The 15,709-nt window shown below is 41.0% G+C and overlaps 1 protein-coding gene across 1 annotated transcript in view; it reads right to left on the reverse strand.

Moving 5' to 3' along the window:
- The window catches only part of LOC6040051 (ATP-binding cassette sub-family G member 4), a 65,852-nt gene that overhangs the window by 5,624 nt on the left and 44,519 nt on the right, over positions 1 to 15,709 (reverse strand). Inside the window, 4 exon segments of the mRNA XM_038252371.1 lie at positions 328 to 444; positions 510 to 923; positions 998 to 1,260; positions 1,262 to 1,534. Of these exon segments, the coding sequence (XP_038108299.1) occupies positions 328 to 444; positions 510 to 923; positions 998 to 1,260; positions 1,262 to 1,534 (1,067 nt within the window).

Consider the following 15,709-nt stretch of genomic DNA (forward strand, 5'->3'; position numbering starts at 1 on the left):
GTGTAATATCAAAATCGATTTTCCAGCACAGCACTTTTTCGGTTCCTTTTGGGGCCCTTAATAACTCCCAATGTTTGGGACCGATTAGTTTAGTCCTCACTTTGCGCTAAACGATTCAATTTTCCATATAAATTTGAATGGAGAAAACCATTTTTTTGGATTTTGATATTTATCAAATCCACGTTTCATGCTATATCAAAACCGGACTCATATTCGGATGCTCTGAAATGTGCTCTACAACTTTGCCAAAGAGTTTTTCGATGCAGAAAATTGATTCAGAATAGTTTCGTTTACATCTGAAAAACATGGGATCTTGAAAATACTTACAACTTAAAATTGGAACCATCACTTGTGTGTAACAGAAGAAGAAACAAATTCCTAAACAAAACTTGAGGTGATCGAACATCCGCGCTCCATCGTTGGCGGAGTTGAAGAAAATCAGTCCTAAAATCGAAAATGATCATTTTATTCTATTTATTCCCACATACAAACATCGACCAAAAACTCACCAACAAACATCCCACAAATCACGTGGTGCAGGAACTGGATCCACAGAACCGTCCGGTTCCGCACAATCTTGGTCCACATGAGCCGGAACAGCACCCAGAACTGCACGAAGCCGGAGACGGCGTGCGGACTGTGGAAGAACCGGGTGATTTGCTTCATCTTTTGAACGAGCGTGGACACCCGCGGCCGGGCCTGCTCCAGCACCATCGACGTGACCAGCGGTTTGATGACAAAGTCGCTCACTGGTTCAAGCGAACTGGGCTGGTCGTCTTCCTCGGTGGCCGGTGATGCTGTGGAGGTGGAATTTCCCGCAGAGGTTGGCAGTTGCAGCTTGGCACAGATGGCCTTCCCATTGTACATGGCTTCCGACATGGCGGCAATCACCTCATGGGTTTCACTATCACAGATCTCGATTACTGCGTGGGAGAGGGGGAAAAGGGGAGATCGTTAGTTTATTAAGATTAAGTTTCATCAGCGGTGAATAAGTTACTGAAATCAGCCGGATTGTAGTGCCGGGGACACTCGATGTGCATGTGCGACAGGAACGGGACCACCGCCTTTGGATTTCCCTGGAACACGCACTGGCCCCGTGCAATCACGTAGATGTGATCAAACAACGCAAAGATACTGGCCGACGGTTGATGGATGGTACAAACCACCGTCCGACCTTGCTTCGCTAAATCGCGGAACAACCGAACACAGACGGCCGCCGTGACCTCGTCCAGTCCGCTGGTGGGTTCGTCCAGGAAAAATCGACGGATTGGCCACCATCTCGAGTGCGATCGAAAGTCGCTTCCGTTCGCCACCGCTCAACCGATCCGCCGTTACGTTCCGACGGTGGTTCAGGTTAAGGTTGGACAACACATCGGTGATGGTTTCGGCGTAGTTGGCCTTTCCTTTAATTTTAAGCTGGCAAGCCATGTGCATCATTTCCTCCACTGTGATTAGAGGCTGGTGGTGATCTTCCTGGGTGATGTAGCAGGACGCTTTCCGGTTGATGTGGATGGTTCCCTGGACGCCAGTTTTCCTGGAATTGATTGAAAAGATGAAGTTGATTGGCAAACATGGTTTCAATAAAATTAATTTATTTAAAATTCCTTCAATTCTTATTTTGACACGATTGATGATGGTTTTTGCATTTTATATATGACAGACTTGATTTTTCAGTCTCGAAAATATTTTTACCGAAAAGCTCGTCCAATTTCCCATAAGTTTGCCTTTGACAGCATTTCAATTTGACTCGTTTTAATATTTATGTAAGATAATTTACTATCCAGATTTCTACCACACTGGTCAATATGGAGACTTTTATGTAAAATTGTCTAGGAAATCGATTCCCATTATCGGTTTTGAAAATTTTGACGTTTAGACCACTTTAAAAAAAAACAGTTTAAGAGCAATTCCAGCTCAAATCAGGAATTTTCCTGGTACTTTTGTACCCGACCCTCTCCGACTCAATGAAACTTTGTGTTATCCTAGGCCTATATAAGTCATTTTTGTGTATATGGAGCCAATAGTACTCGAAAATAACATTTGAGAAGGGCGTAAGGTATTTAAATATTTTAGTATTTTACAATTTAAAAATTACTGTATCTCAGGCCGTTGCATCGTATCAAAAGTGGTCAAAGACAAACTTGTAGGAAATTGGACGGGCTTTCTGAAAAAAATACACTGAAACAAAAATACACGCCACTTCTATGAGATTTTTCGATTTTTAAGTCTAAAACTTAAATTTAAAGGTGTTGTCACGATTTTTTTTCGTTCAAAATTTTTGAGGAAATAGCCTAAGATGTTACCAAAAAACTGACAAAAAATGCAGGATGGTATGTCTCTCCTAAAAAAATACAAAAATCATTTACTAAAACTGTTTTTTTGAAAAGTGGTCTAAACGTCAAAATTTTCAAAAACCCATAGTGGGAATCGATTCCCCAGACAATTTTACATAAAAGTCTCCATATTGACCATTGTCCTATGTCCAATCCTTGGGAAGATACAGCGGTTTTAAAAATAAAAATGATGAAAAAATGGGTTTTTTGATGGTTTTTGGCAATTTCTATATGACAGACTTGGTTTTTCAGTCTCGTAAATATTTTTACCGGAAAGCTCGTCCAATTTCCCATTAGTTTGCCTGTGACAGCTTTTTGATTTGACTCATTTTGATATTTACGTAAGCTAATTTACTATCCAGGTTTCTACCACACTGGAAAAAAAATTCCCTTTTCAGTTATTAACAATGTAATTTAGCTTATATCTGTAAGCCCTTACATCCAATCGAAATGCTGTCAAAGGCAAACTTATGGGAAATTGGACGAGCTTTCCGGTAAAAATATTTCCGAGACTGAAAAACTAAGTCTGTCATATAGAAATTGCCAAAAACCATATAAAAACCCATTTTTTCATCATTTTTATTTTAAAACCGCTGTATCAAGGATTGGACATAGGACAATGGTCAATATGGAGACTTTTATGTAAAATTATCTGGGGAATCGATTCCCACTACCGGTTTTTAAAAAATTTGACGTTTAGACCACTTTTCAAAAAAACAGTTTTAGTAAATGATTTTTGTATTTTTTCAGGAGAAACATACCATCCTGCATTTTTCGTCAGTCTTTTGGTAACATCTTAGGTATTTCCTCAATTTTGAGCGAAAAAATCGTGACATCACCTTCAAATTTAACTTTAAACTTAAAAATTGAAAAATGACATAAAAGTCGGATTTTGTTTCAGTGTATTTTTATCAGAAAGCCGTCAATTTCCTACAAGTTTGTCTTTGACCACTTTTGATACGATGCAACGGCTCCAGATAATAATTTTAAATTGTAAAATACTAAAATATTTAAATACCTTACGCCCTTCTCAAATGTTATTTTCGAGTACTATTGGCTCCATGTACACAAAAATGACTTATATAGGCCTAGGATAACATGTCTACAAAATTTCATTGAAATCGGAGAGGGTCGGGTACAAAAGTACCAGAAAAAATCCTGATTTGAGCTGGAATTGCTCAATAAGTTCATTAAAGTACATAACAGAGTTTTGGAGTTCCTTTCAGCTGTGTGTTACATCGTAATTCAATCGAAAGTATTATTACTTATAAATATTAAATAGAAGACAAGAGTAAGAAAAAGCTTTCAAAAACTTACAGAAAAGAGTTATAAAATGTTACCTTGGATATCAGTAAAGTGATGTCCAGACGGTTAATTAATATCATTAGTAACTAATGAGTAATGTTAGCATACAAATAGCACTAATCAACCGCATGTCACGTCAAACGGTTGCACTTGGAGGCAATTTTCCCTTCTTTGTAACTTAATTGTCCGATCAGAAGGAAAACCCCCCTTCACATTGAACAACAAACAAAAAGGTCTTTTGTCTAAGTTTGCATTATTGCAAGATTAGCCACACTCCTAGTCCAGGTGTGTGGACTAGACCTGCAATTAGACACACTAGGATAAACACGCAAAGCTTTTCCACTGACTCTGGAGGGCATTCCGATGCATCACACCGCAATTCTGTGTGTGGTGACCTGCGGGGAAATTACTTCATCACGCATGAGAGTTTCCACCGGCTAAAGTGCTGTCTTCCCCATCTTACACGACGATTGATTGTGATTGAATAATGGCCTCCTATGATTTGTAAGGAGATTTGTTTGCATTAACTGTTTTGTTTACAAAAACAGTTTATTTTTAAAAACTTTAATTTGAAGGAATATTTATTTCGGTCATCAAAAAGTTTAACGACAAACAACTGATTTAACATCACAAATAAATTTAAAACTACACCATCAAAAGAATTCCAAAATAACCCAAGCTCCCTAAAACTTAAGCGACGTTGTCGTTTGGCGTTGATGGCGTCACGTTACGTTCGCTGGGGACGCCAGCGGAGAGGTGTGCTAACGGTTTCCGTTGTAAAATAAAAGAAAACGGTTCGCGAGTCACCAGAACGGATTGATTGTGCAAAAGCACACACGCAACACGCAAAGTGACTAGGCAAATAGTCTTGCGAATAGTGACAAAATGATTAACAAAACGATTATTATAGGCAAGATTAAGGGTTATCATAACATTAAATACCATCATTTGGGGCGAATCGGGACAGCTGTCTAGCATTGTTAATGTACTTTTTTTTTGAAAATTTTGATTAGTTTTGCATATAACAGACACATAACAACATGACCAAGGAAAATATATTATATTCTCAAAAAAAAAATTGCATTCTTTGTAACATAACCAGTTCTTTGAAAAAGTTCACTATATTTTATACAGTATTTCTCAACTTAACCTTTAAAGCACACAAGAATTTTGAATATATGAGAGTTAATTTGATAAGATACAACAGAAATTTTTATTTCCTTAAATTTCATCTTAACATGTGTATTAAAAATATAGCTGACAAAAGCCTAAATTTCAAAATGTTTATCGAAGAAAATGGGAATTTCCATGAAATTGTGTTGATTAATTCCAAAAAAAAAGTCTTAAAAAAATTATTCTAGTTTTTGTAAGGCCGTTGCAAATATTTTTCAAAGTTTATGTCGCCCCCTTCAAAATTGGACCGAAATATCAGGAGACAATTGTTTTTTTTTCAAAAAAATATCAAAATTTTAATGGAAATAGAAGTCTAATCAACTAAGAACAATCTTAAATGCCTTTTTCTGCATCGATAACCATATTTAACATGTTTGGACTCGTTTAATTTTTTTTTAACTTTTATAAAAATACAATGTACAGCACCGCAAAAAAAAATTCTCGCAAAAATATAATTTTCGTCAGCATTTAGAAATTTTGGAAATCAATGATTGCAAAACAACTGGACAGGTGAATGATACATTTTAAAACAATTTTTCATTCCCCATTTTCACATGATTTGAAACATGACAATGTTAAATATGTTAATTAAAGTTTTCAAAAATGAGCAGCACACATATTTTTTTGAATTAACTCAAGCTAGTTTTCATATTATTTCAAAAGAAACAATTTTGACAATTTTTAAAATAATTAAAACTTTGATTGAGTTTTTGATTATTTTTTACAGTTTTTTTTTATTTTGTGTCTTGTTTAGGTAATTTAATGCAAATTAAATTAAATTTTTATTTCTTTAAAAACTGATTTTTAAAGAGGTTCAGCATTCCATTAAATATAAGCATGTAATGATTTTTTTAAATGCTTCAATTATTTGTAAATTGCTGTGAGCATAAAAAAATTATGTTGTGAAAATTTTAATCTTTTTGCAAACATTAATGCCAAAATTAAGACATCTATGCAATGATACAGAAAAGTTCTAGAGTTTTTTTTCTTTTCTATTTTGATAAGGTCCTATAAGCTATTGTGTTTCAAATATTTAAAGAACCTATTAAAAAAGCTCTGCAGTCAAATATTAAAGCGGGGAAATAAAGTTCTTAAAATTAGGCCAAGGGTGGAATGGATCAATAAAGGTCGAAAGCCACTGATTTAAAAAATGATTTTATGAATTTCTATTATGTTTGGCATGGATTGCAATATGATAAGTTTTTTGGAAATTATTTGGATTACAAAAAAAAACGACATTTCTTTTAAATATGCCAGTTTTTTTAAACAGATTTAAACATTTTTTTTTATTTCTGGGAGATTTCAATTTTTTGCTTTTCCTTTACTGCCGTTCTACGTATAATTGTCCCATGTTCAAAAAAGGGCAACTGAGAAAAACGCGATTGAAATTTTTCGATCGTTTTCTGTGTTTCTACGCATATTTGTCCCGTGGGTCCCTATTCACCCTTTATGTCCCTTATCACCCCGGTTAACATTTTATCGCCTGTTTGGGACTAAGGCAAAGAATATTTGGGTCCAAATTAGGTCACATTACTCTACCCTAGGAATTGGTGCGTATTGGTCATGCAGCACTGTTGGCCACTGTGCTCGTGATCTTTAACCCCTTTGAACCAACACAATCTACTTAACCTAACGAATAATGTGGACGAGATATTACAATTAGGGAGAGTGAGTACTCTCGGGAGATGGATTTGGGATGAACCTTCTCAAGGGGTCATCTCCAAATGGAGGCATTATTTTACTATTTGACCCACTCTAGATTTAGTTAGGTCCAGGGGACCGGCCTGGAAGGCCACGGGCTCTGCCCGTACACTTTGTATATTTGTACAGCAATAAATGTTAAGTGTTAAATACAGTTCGTTTCAACCTTAACCGCGAGTTTTACTGTACACCGGACATTCTACTGCGGAATCCAATACCGGCCGGGTCGGCCGTCGGGCGATGCATGGCGTAATTTGGACCTGAGGCAGGTTCCATCCGGGTCTCTACCCTGGCGTGTTGGAGGTGGCTGCCGTCTTACAGTCCACGGCATCGAAGACGACCCAGGTTCGAAGCCATCCCCCAACATTTGGTCCTTCGAACCGGATGTAGGAGCCGGGTAGGACGGATGTTGGACCAGGGATGGAACTGCCGGAGAACCTAGGACTTCGGAGTAAACGCGGCGTTCGGCGAATGGAGGTCGCCATCGCTGATTACGTCATAGCCATCGAGAAGGTGGACAAAAGGCTTTGTGTAATGGATTTGCACTTAGCAACGGTACGTGTTGGCGCCAATCATCAGCAACAATAGGGCGGTCGCTGGGGCGACTGTCTGGACGATTTCTGGACCAAACCGCGACTCACGGGAGAGCCGCGGTGGACATTCAGCTGGGAAGGAGAGCTTCACCAAACCCAACGGAGGGTTTCGACCGTACGGAGTTGACAACTGATCCAGCACAGCCAGTTCTTGTCCAGGTAAGGCTACATGATCAGTGTGTATGTCTGGTCGAAGCATCGGTCATCATGATTCTAACACCAACTCTCACTTCAACTCCAAACCACATCGAGCGCAACCGTACCAGGAACCAGGAACGGATGATCGCCTAGGAGGTATCATCCCAAAGACGCTCCCAACGCGTTCAACCACCATTTTGGAAACGGACACCCACCTACCCCATGTGCACGGAGCACACAATGGAATTCAGTTCAGGCTACCACGGACTGAATCGTCACCAAAGGATGGACATCGGTGCCCAATAACCATCGGGCAGATCAACCAGCCGAGGAGAATCGGCACGTAACCGGGAAGCTGACACCAGCTCAGCGACACACGCACGGATCGGACATCGCGCAATTGGGTGCTTTGTCTGACGCCATCGGATTTCTGACCAGGTGGACGGTCAGACCTGGAGGTATATCGGCCCATTGATGATCGCTGGTACGCGATCGTTAATCACCATCGAGCGGCGAGAGGATCAACCCGCTCTGTTTACTTCATCGATCACGTCCATATGATCACTCGGGTTTTGTGACAGCAAGCCATGTGACCACTCGGATTTGGCCGAGCTTCTCTGCTCGGAACCCACACATGCAGCGAATGACGTCACTACCAAAACGGATCAAGCAAATTGCAGTTTGGTGCAACTTACCAAACAATAGGTGGATGGAATGCAACGGTGCCACTCCTGGCATCGATCACTCAACACGGGATCGGTCGAACCACGTGGCTGGTCGGGACTGGTCTGGGAAACGTCACAATTCGGACCACGTGACTCATCGGCTTCGACTCGGGGCTGGCTCGAGTAACAGCAACACATCCCAAGAGGTAGCTGAACAACAGGCTTTGTTAGGTAAGCAATACACTGTGTATATGTCCGCCGAAGCGGGACGACAGATCTACACACCCTTACATGCCTTTTTATCCTCTTCTGGATGCTGCTGACCTATCAACATCCTCAATGCAACGGTCTGTTTGAGGTCGCTGGGACTTTGGAGGACCTTAATCGTGCTCTGGTGTCAATGGGATGCCAGCGAGGACACTGTGGTGACGTCATCGGGACGTTACTGGAGAACAACATAGCATCAACCTTCACCCGCACATGGATGACGTCATGGGTTATCATCAGCTGATTGGAAGGATTCGGTATCGGTTTCGGCGAACGGTCGCCTCGAGAAAACCACACGGCAACCAATACAACCATCCATGCCGTAATTGGGACGTCATCTACCAACACCACCAAGGCGAAACGTGCACGGTACGCACGCGACCACGTGGACAATAGTTGATCTGGGCCAGATCAACTGGTCAAGACTACATCTACCATCACCAAAGGATCGGCAATCGTCTTCGCATGTCGGTGCACAACCAAGGGACCTATCCACGGATCATGGGCTCCGGTTACGACCACACAAGGCAGCTGATCAAACGGGATGCACGGAAGCAGTTGCAGTCGGTGAACTGCACTCCATGGAAACTACCACGTGTATGAAGAGGCAGCACACCACCAGGTTCACTCAGGTAAAAATAATTACACGTATATGTCCGCCGAGGCAGGACATCGGACACTGCACCTCCTCATGAACCTTTATCCTCTTCTATGGCGTCGGCTTGTTCATTCACATCGTTCGGTGAGGCACACTGAACGCACCCAGCCTGGACGGTACACCTACGCAATGCCGACAGCGCGCTTTGGTCATGGCGGTCTAGGACAGACTGCGGTCTCCACAGAGCAAGGGCTCTGGTTTCAACAACTCTGGTTCGGCCTGACAAGCGGTATCAATCTGGATCGGCGGTGTATGGGCTCCCATTCCCAAGGGCAGCTGAAGGATCGCTGCAACAGCCCAAGCCAAGTGACAACGAATACATCCACGGCGTCAACCGACGTCGACTTCCACACCTTCCGGTGACGTCAGAGGGCGTCAAGGTAAACTCGATTTTGCGGGCTGAATGAACCACCACACCGGAACTCTGGCATCAACGGGATCGGGATGCCTACCACGGAGGTTCAGCGATAGCTGACCAACACAAAACAAGGACGTGCCGGGCATGCACGTGACGTCGCTGGAGACGTCGGCAAAGGCAGCTCAACCGTGACGTAGGATGTCGCAAGCTGCAAGAAAGGACTCCAAGGCAGCGATCAACCGTGTCGCTCATCTACTAACCTAACTACTGGTGTGACGTCACTGGGGCGTTGCAATTTCGCTGGAAAATCGGCATTTTGGGAATGCACTCAACCAACCAATCAACCCACATCAACGCGTGACGTGACAGTTGGTACACTGTCAACCATTCATCGGTTTTCGAACTTCAGGTGTCAAGGAAGCACACCTCGAAGTAAGCCATCCGGAGCAAGGGCTCCAATGGGGGACCACAGTTGGAACACTGTTGGTCATTAATCAACCACTCCAACCCTCAAGTGTCGTGGACGCACACTTCGAGGCCACATCCGGAGCGAGAGCTCCATTCGGGGAATTCAGTTGGCACACTGTTTTCCAATCCCACCCACGCATTCAAGGTGTCAAGGACGCACACTTTGGAGCGACGGCAATCGGAACAGGGTTCCATGCCAGGTGACAGTTGGCACACTGTCAATGATCGCACACTACCCAAGGTCACGGACGCACCCTACAGAGCGATCACCATCCGGAGCAGGGCTCCATCCAAGGGAAGATAGTTGGAACACTGTCTTCAATCCCGGAGGCGGCGGTTGGAACACCGTCATGGACTCAAGGTGAACTTCACACGATCTTCAAGGGCCAAGGACGCGCACTTGTCGAAACCATCGATGGGACCAACCATCGTGAGCAGAGGCTGCAACCAACCCAGGGTTGGCGGTTGGAACACCGTCAGCTGGTCTACGGAGTATCAGGGGAGCATATTCCGCAGAATAACCGTGAAGAGGAAGACTTACGCACAACAACTGTTTGTTGGTAGTACACACCGTACACACCCATACACACACTTAGGCATTGTAACACACAAGCAACAACACAGGGCAGTTTGGATACTGCGGTAGGAACAAAACAAACAAGGGTAGATCACTTGAGCTCGGACAGCTTAGTCGATCAGGAACATTCCAACATTTTTATACAAAACACTAATCAATTCTTCAGAAATGGGACATTTCAGGGTCGGGGAGAATGTTTGGGACTAAGGCAAAGAATATTTGGGTCCAAATTAGGTCACATTACTCTACCCTAGGAATTGGTGCGTATTGGTCATGCAGCACTGTTGGCCACTGTGCTCGTGATCTTTAACCCTTTGAACCAACACAATCTACTTAACCTAACGAATAATGTGGACGAGATATTACAATTAGGGAGAGTGAGTACTCTCGGGAGATGGATTTGGGATGAACCTTCTCAAGGGGTCATCTCCAAATGGAGGCATTATTTTACTATTTGACCCACTCTAGATTTAGTTAGGTCCAGGGGACCGGCCTGGAAGGCCACGGGCTCTGCCCGTACACTTTGTATATTTGTACAGCAATAAATGTTAAGTGTTAAATACAGTTCGTTTCAACCTTAACCGCGAGTTTTACTGTACACCGGACATTCTACTGCGGAATCCAATACCGGCCGGGTCGGCCGTCGGGCGATGCATGGCGTAATTTGGACCTGAGGCAGGTTCCATCCGGGTCTCTACCCTGGCGTGTTGGAGGTGGCTGCCGTCTTACAGTCCACGGCATCGAAGACGACCCAGGTTCGAAGCCATCCCCCAACATCGCCCTTATTTGTAATCCTCTAGCAGATAAACAGATAAACAAGATAAAATGCTCCGTAAAACTCATGATTTCGTGATAGAAAATACTTCGTGGGACAATTATGCGTAGAAGTTCAACGATGGGACAAACAGACTTGGTGTTGTTTTCAATGATTTTCTGAACAAAGTACTAGATTTTATGTGTTTTTCTGAAAGTATACGTAAAACTAAACTTAAAAATGATAAAAAGTCAGAATCGTCCAAAAATGACATGGGACAATTATGCGTAGAACGGCAGTTTAACAAGCATAAAACAAAGCTATTTTCCAAATGCATTCTAATCAGTCGAATGCATTGGGCCACGCCCATTTTCCTATTTTTAGCTTAGTTCTTTTTTTCTTTATGCGCTCTTTTGGGTCTGCTTAGAGCTGCCAAAATTAATGAAATTATAAGCGAACACTTACGAAAACTAGCATTTATAGAGAAAATTTCCTGGCATCACTGGCTCACTCCAACAGGCACTGCTAGTGGTGTTGGTAGCCAGGCCACCCTTTGTTCTTTATTTGCCTTCGCTTCTCGCTCGGGTTTCTTCAGCCTTCGATTGAAATGGGTCGTCAAAATTCAAACGTCAAAAGACTTGGCGCGTTTGTTTTTTATGGCGCTTGCTAGTTATGTTATGTCATGTTTTGGGATTATTTTTCAAGTGAATGACTAAGTAATGGTCAAAAGAACAAGTTGCCGGAAGTTGGAAGCAATTTCATATCTTAAGCGCTTTGAAATCGTTAGCGCAAGTGAAAAGATATTGATGGCGACTTTCGTTAAGCAGTTGACCTCTCATCTTGCGTGTGGATGTGTGTTCCAACAAAATTATGAGAAAAGGACTCGCAAAATAGAAATTATGATCAAAAGTGCATCAAATTTGATCTTTTTGGCCACTAAATGGCATCAATTTGCATGCTTTACTTGAGGCAGTGCTATTGCTGGTAAGTTTACAGCCTAAGTAGGGGAAATATACCCATTTTAATCACTCTAAGCCGTTCGACCAATTCTCATCACTTTTGCCATTTTTGGCTACTCAATCAACTTTTTCAGATGTATCAACAATGGAGAGTTGCTTGCTCACTTTAATTTGAGCTATTTATTACTTTGGAACAGTCCAAAACACTCTATCAAAGCTGTAATTTATGATCAAAGTGCTGATAGGCCGATAATAGAAATAGGCTTAAAAAGGGTATAGTTCCCCTAGTATTTTTGGAGCTTTAATCGAGCATCAAACTCTTCATATGACGAAGATAGGCGTTTGAGTAGAAAGGGTATATTTCCCTACATTGATCACACAAAAACTATGGAAGAAAACTATTTACCGGTATTTGCCGCGATCAATTTTTACAGCTCGACCAAAACATGGTTTATGTGAATTTGCATTCTTTTGAACATGAATATAGCTGTGAATAATTTAAAGAGATTTTAAATTTATTTTTGAACAGTTAATTACGTCAAACTTAGAAGTTTACAGTTTGAGAACATCACTACATTTCATTCAAATTTAAATATTAAAAAATAAACTATAGATTCGCAACCTTTGAGCACATAGTTGCAATAATGAGCCACTGATTGAGTTGACACTGTGTCAAATGTTTGTTTTCAATCAATAGAACCCCGCAATGGTTCGTGCTGGCACTTGAAATGCATTGTGCCCCATTGTAGTTGATGGCACTACAAAACCGCAGGGCCAAAGGTTCAGCGCATCAGGTGCCGCGATCATAAGCCGGGACACATGCGTCAATGTCAACCGAACTTGACATGCATCGTCAGTGTCTGCTTCGAGTGACATTTGATGCACGATCATCCGCACCCATTATTCTCTAGACATGCGATGCTTTTGGGATTTAGGATTGGTTTGTAAACGGAAGTGCCCTTACAGAAAAATTTTATAAGCTTAGAAATGTTATCACTGCGAAAATTTGATTTTCTATTATCAAAGGGTAGATTATTGTTTTACTACCAACACAATTATTGATCAGATCAGATCTGTTGGAATAACCACGTGCATATATTTACTGTTCAATTATCGCGATGCACTTGGACGTGAAATGTTTGCCGAGCACAATTGAGTTCTTAGCAAAGACAAATATAATTACAGCAGCCGCGGTTCGTAAACACACCGGTTACAATACTCAATGGCCACGAGGGGCAGCACGTGGTGATCCCGACTGGGGATCGGTAAACAAAAACTGCATATTATTTGCAATGTGTCTATATTACGTGTAATGAGGGGCCAGTAATCAGCAAAAGAGATTAATTTTCAGAGTCAGTAAATCGAATTATACGTTATTCGAAGTACAGCTCAGACTCAATTTTTCAAAGTTCGATTATCCAAAGGTTTGAATGGGACTTCGGATAATCTAATCATGAAAAAATCGTATTTTTATTTTCGATCTTATTTATTCAAATTCGAATGGTTGATTGTCTATCAAATTACCAAATACATATTAATGAAAAATGGAAATATAAAATTGTGTGGTTCTCGACAATAATTTTAACTTATTTTTGTTCAGATGAATCACAAGCATTTTCAATTGGAACAAAGCATAAAACTTAAAATTAAAAGGAAACTCGAAGCGTTCAGTTTTAAATATTTACAGCTATTCCACGTCAAACAGGAAGTCTCCAAATCAAAAGTGCTTTGATCTGGCTCAAATTTGGAGTGGAGGTTCTTTGGCCCAAATAATCACACCCGTATTTTTTTTGTTTGGCTATTAGGGTGCTCTTATCCGAAATAAGGTGGTCCAAAAAATGGCATTTTTCGTCGATTTTCGCAAAAAGCACATGTTTCAAAAATCATATCTCCGGAACAGCTGAACCAATTTTAGAGCGCCACAATTCAAAAGAAAGGTTTTAAATGGGCTTTTAAGAAAATATATGTGGAGGTTCGAAAAAGCTAGCTGAATATTTGAAAAGGTCCTATGAAAAATTCATTTGCCAATTTGATGGTCTCAGGACCAACAAAGATCTTATATGTGAAAATATTTTTCCCCCTTTTGATTTGGAAACTTCCTGTTTGACGTGGAATGGCTATTTAATTAAACTTCACTAAAAGAAAGACGATTCGATTCCGCACCAGCAAACCACATGCACGTTGAAACCAGATGCCTGTGGGGAGATAGAATAACTCCTCAAACGGCACATGCAAGTACGCGTATAAAGGTGAAAAATGCAAATGTGGTCTGGTCTCGTGCAAAGTTCTTTAGACCTATAGGTTATTGGCCATATAACGACGGTGCGGTGCAGTGTGGCTGACGCGGTCAACGTTCTAGAAATGATGCATCGCGTCGCGTCTTTGCAGATGCAAATTTTGCAGCCAGCACACACGTGAATATTTCCGGACAGCTAACCTTAGCTGAACAGTGAAAGCACGCTACGTTGGAATTGTGAGTGAAATTTGAACTCAACAATCTTTCAATTTTTCCACGCACTTTGATAGTGATTAATGAGATTATAGAAAACTTAAATCAAACAAGTCATATTTGTCCTTTTACGTAACTCACTTATCTCCACAGTGCAACTGGCATAACCCTAAACGAACTTTTACCGTCAGACTCTTTGTTAGTAAACAGTTGACCACGCGGAAGCAAAACAACCTTTGCCGGCTAGTCAGCTAGCCAGCGAGCTAACGTGTGCCGACTAACCCCAGCGGGTTTCGGTTCCTCCAAGAAAGACTCGTGGCGGACAAACATAACCAAAAAATAGGGGATAATAACCATAGATTTCCATTTGCCAAAATATCCATTATTATATGAAAATATGTTTTTTTCCTAAAGCTTTAAATCCAGTTCTGATCTGTGGTCCCAAAATTAAATATTTCGATGCCTCTGTGCTAAGTTAGCTGGTTTTCCTATCTAGTAAGCATGAGAGAGCACAGAGGCATCGATCCGCAAAATGTCTAAAAGAGCCCTATTTAATTAACATTCCAACGGCCAAGGCTCCAAAAAAGTTGGAACGGTAACTTCAACTCGCTGGTTCTCGGGCATAACTCAAACAATCAAGATTATTCTTCTTTCCAGTGATTTGTTAGGATGTCTAGATGATTCTAGAACTTTGCAGAACTTAATTTGATCAGATCTGTAATTTTTGCGATCAAAAACATCGTTCCAAAATTCGACAAAATTTCCGCGGAGGCAGTCGTTTAAAAAAAGGTGGAACGATGTTTCCGGTCGTAGAAATTACAGATTTGTTCAAATCAAGTTCTGCAAAATGTTAGGATTATCTAGACATTCCTACAAATCACTGGAAACAAGAATCGTCCCGATTGGTTGAGTAATGCCCGATAACCAGCGAGTTGAAGTTACCGTTCCACCTTTTTTGGGAGGCTTGGGCGTCCGTGTAAGTTGGACATGCGTTGGGCGTTCCAGTGTTAAAAATACAAAAATAAACATTGTATAATAAATTTCAAACAGTTTACAATCAATTGAACAAAAATTTTCAATAAAAATTTAAATTTTCAACATCAATTTTAATTTTTAACATTAATTTTGTTTCACCGATTTTACGAGAAACATTCGAAGGGGTTCCCTTCAAATGAAATAAATTTTTGAATTGGCCTTATGATCATGATCATAAATCAAAAAAAGTCATTTTGCATCAACTGTTTGTCTATAAAAATCTTCACACAGTTTTGAAAACTCCATTATTCTGGGGTGTGACTTCTTGATAAAAAC

This window comes from Culex quinquefasciatus, chromosome 2, assembly GCF_015732765.1.
Source record: "Culex quinquefasciatus strain JHB chromosome 2, VPISU_Cqui_1.0_pri_paternal, whole genome shotgun sequence".
In the NCBI taxonomy this organism is placed as follows: Eukaryota; Metazoa; Arthropoda; class Insecta; order Diptera; family Culicidae; genus Culex; species Culex quinquefasciatus.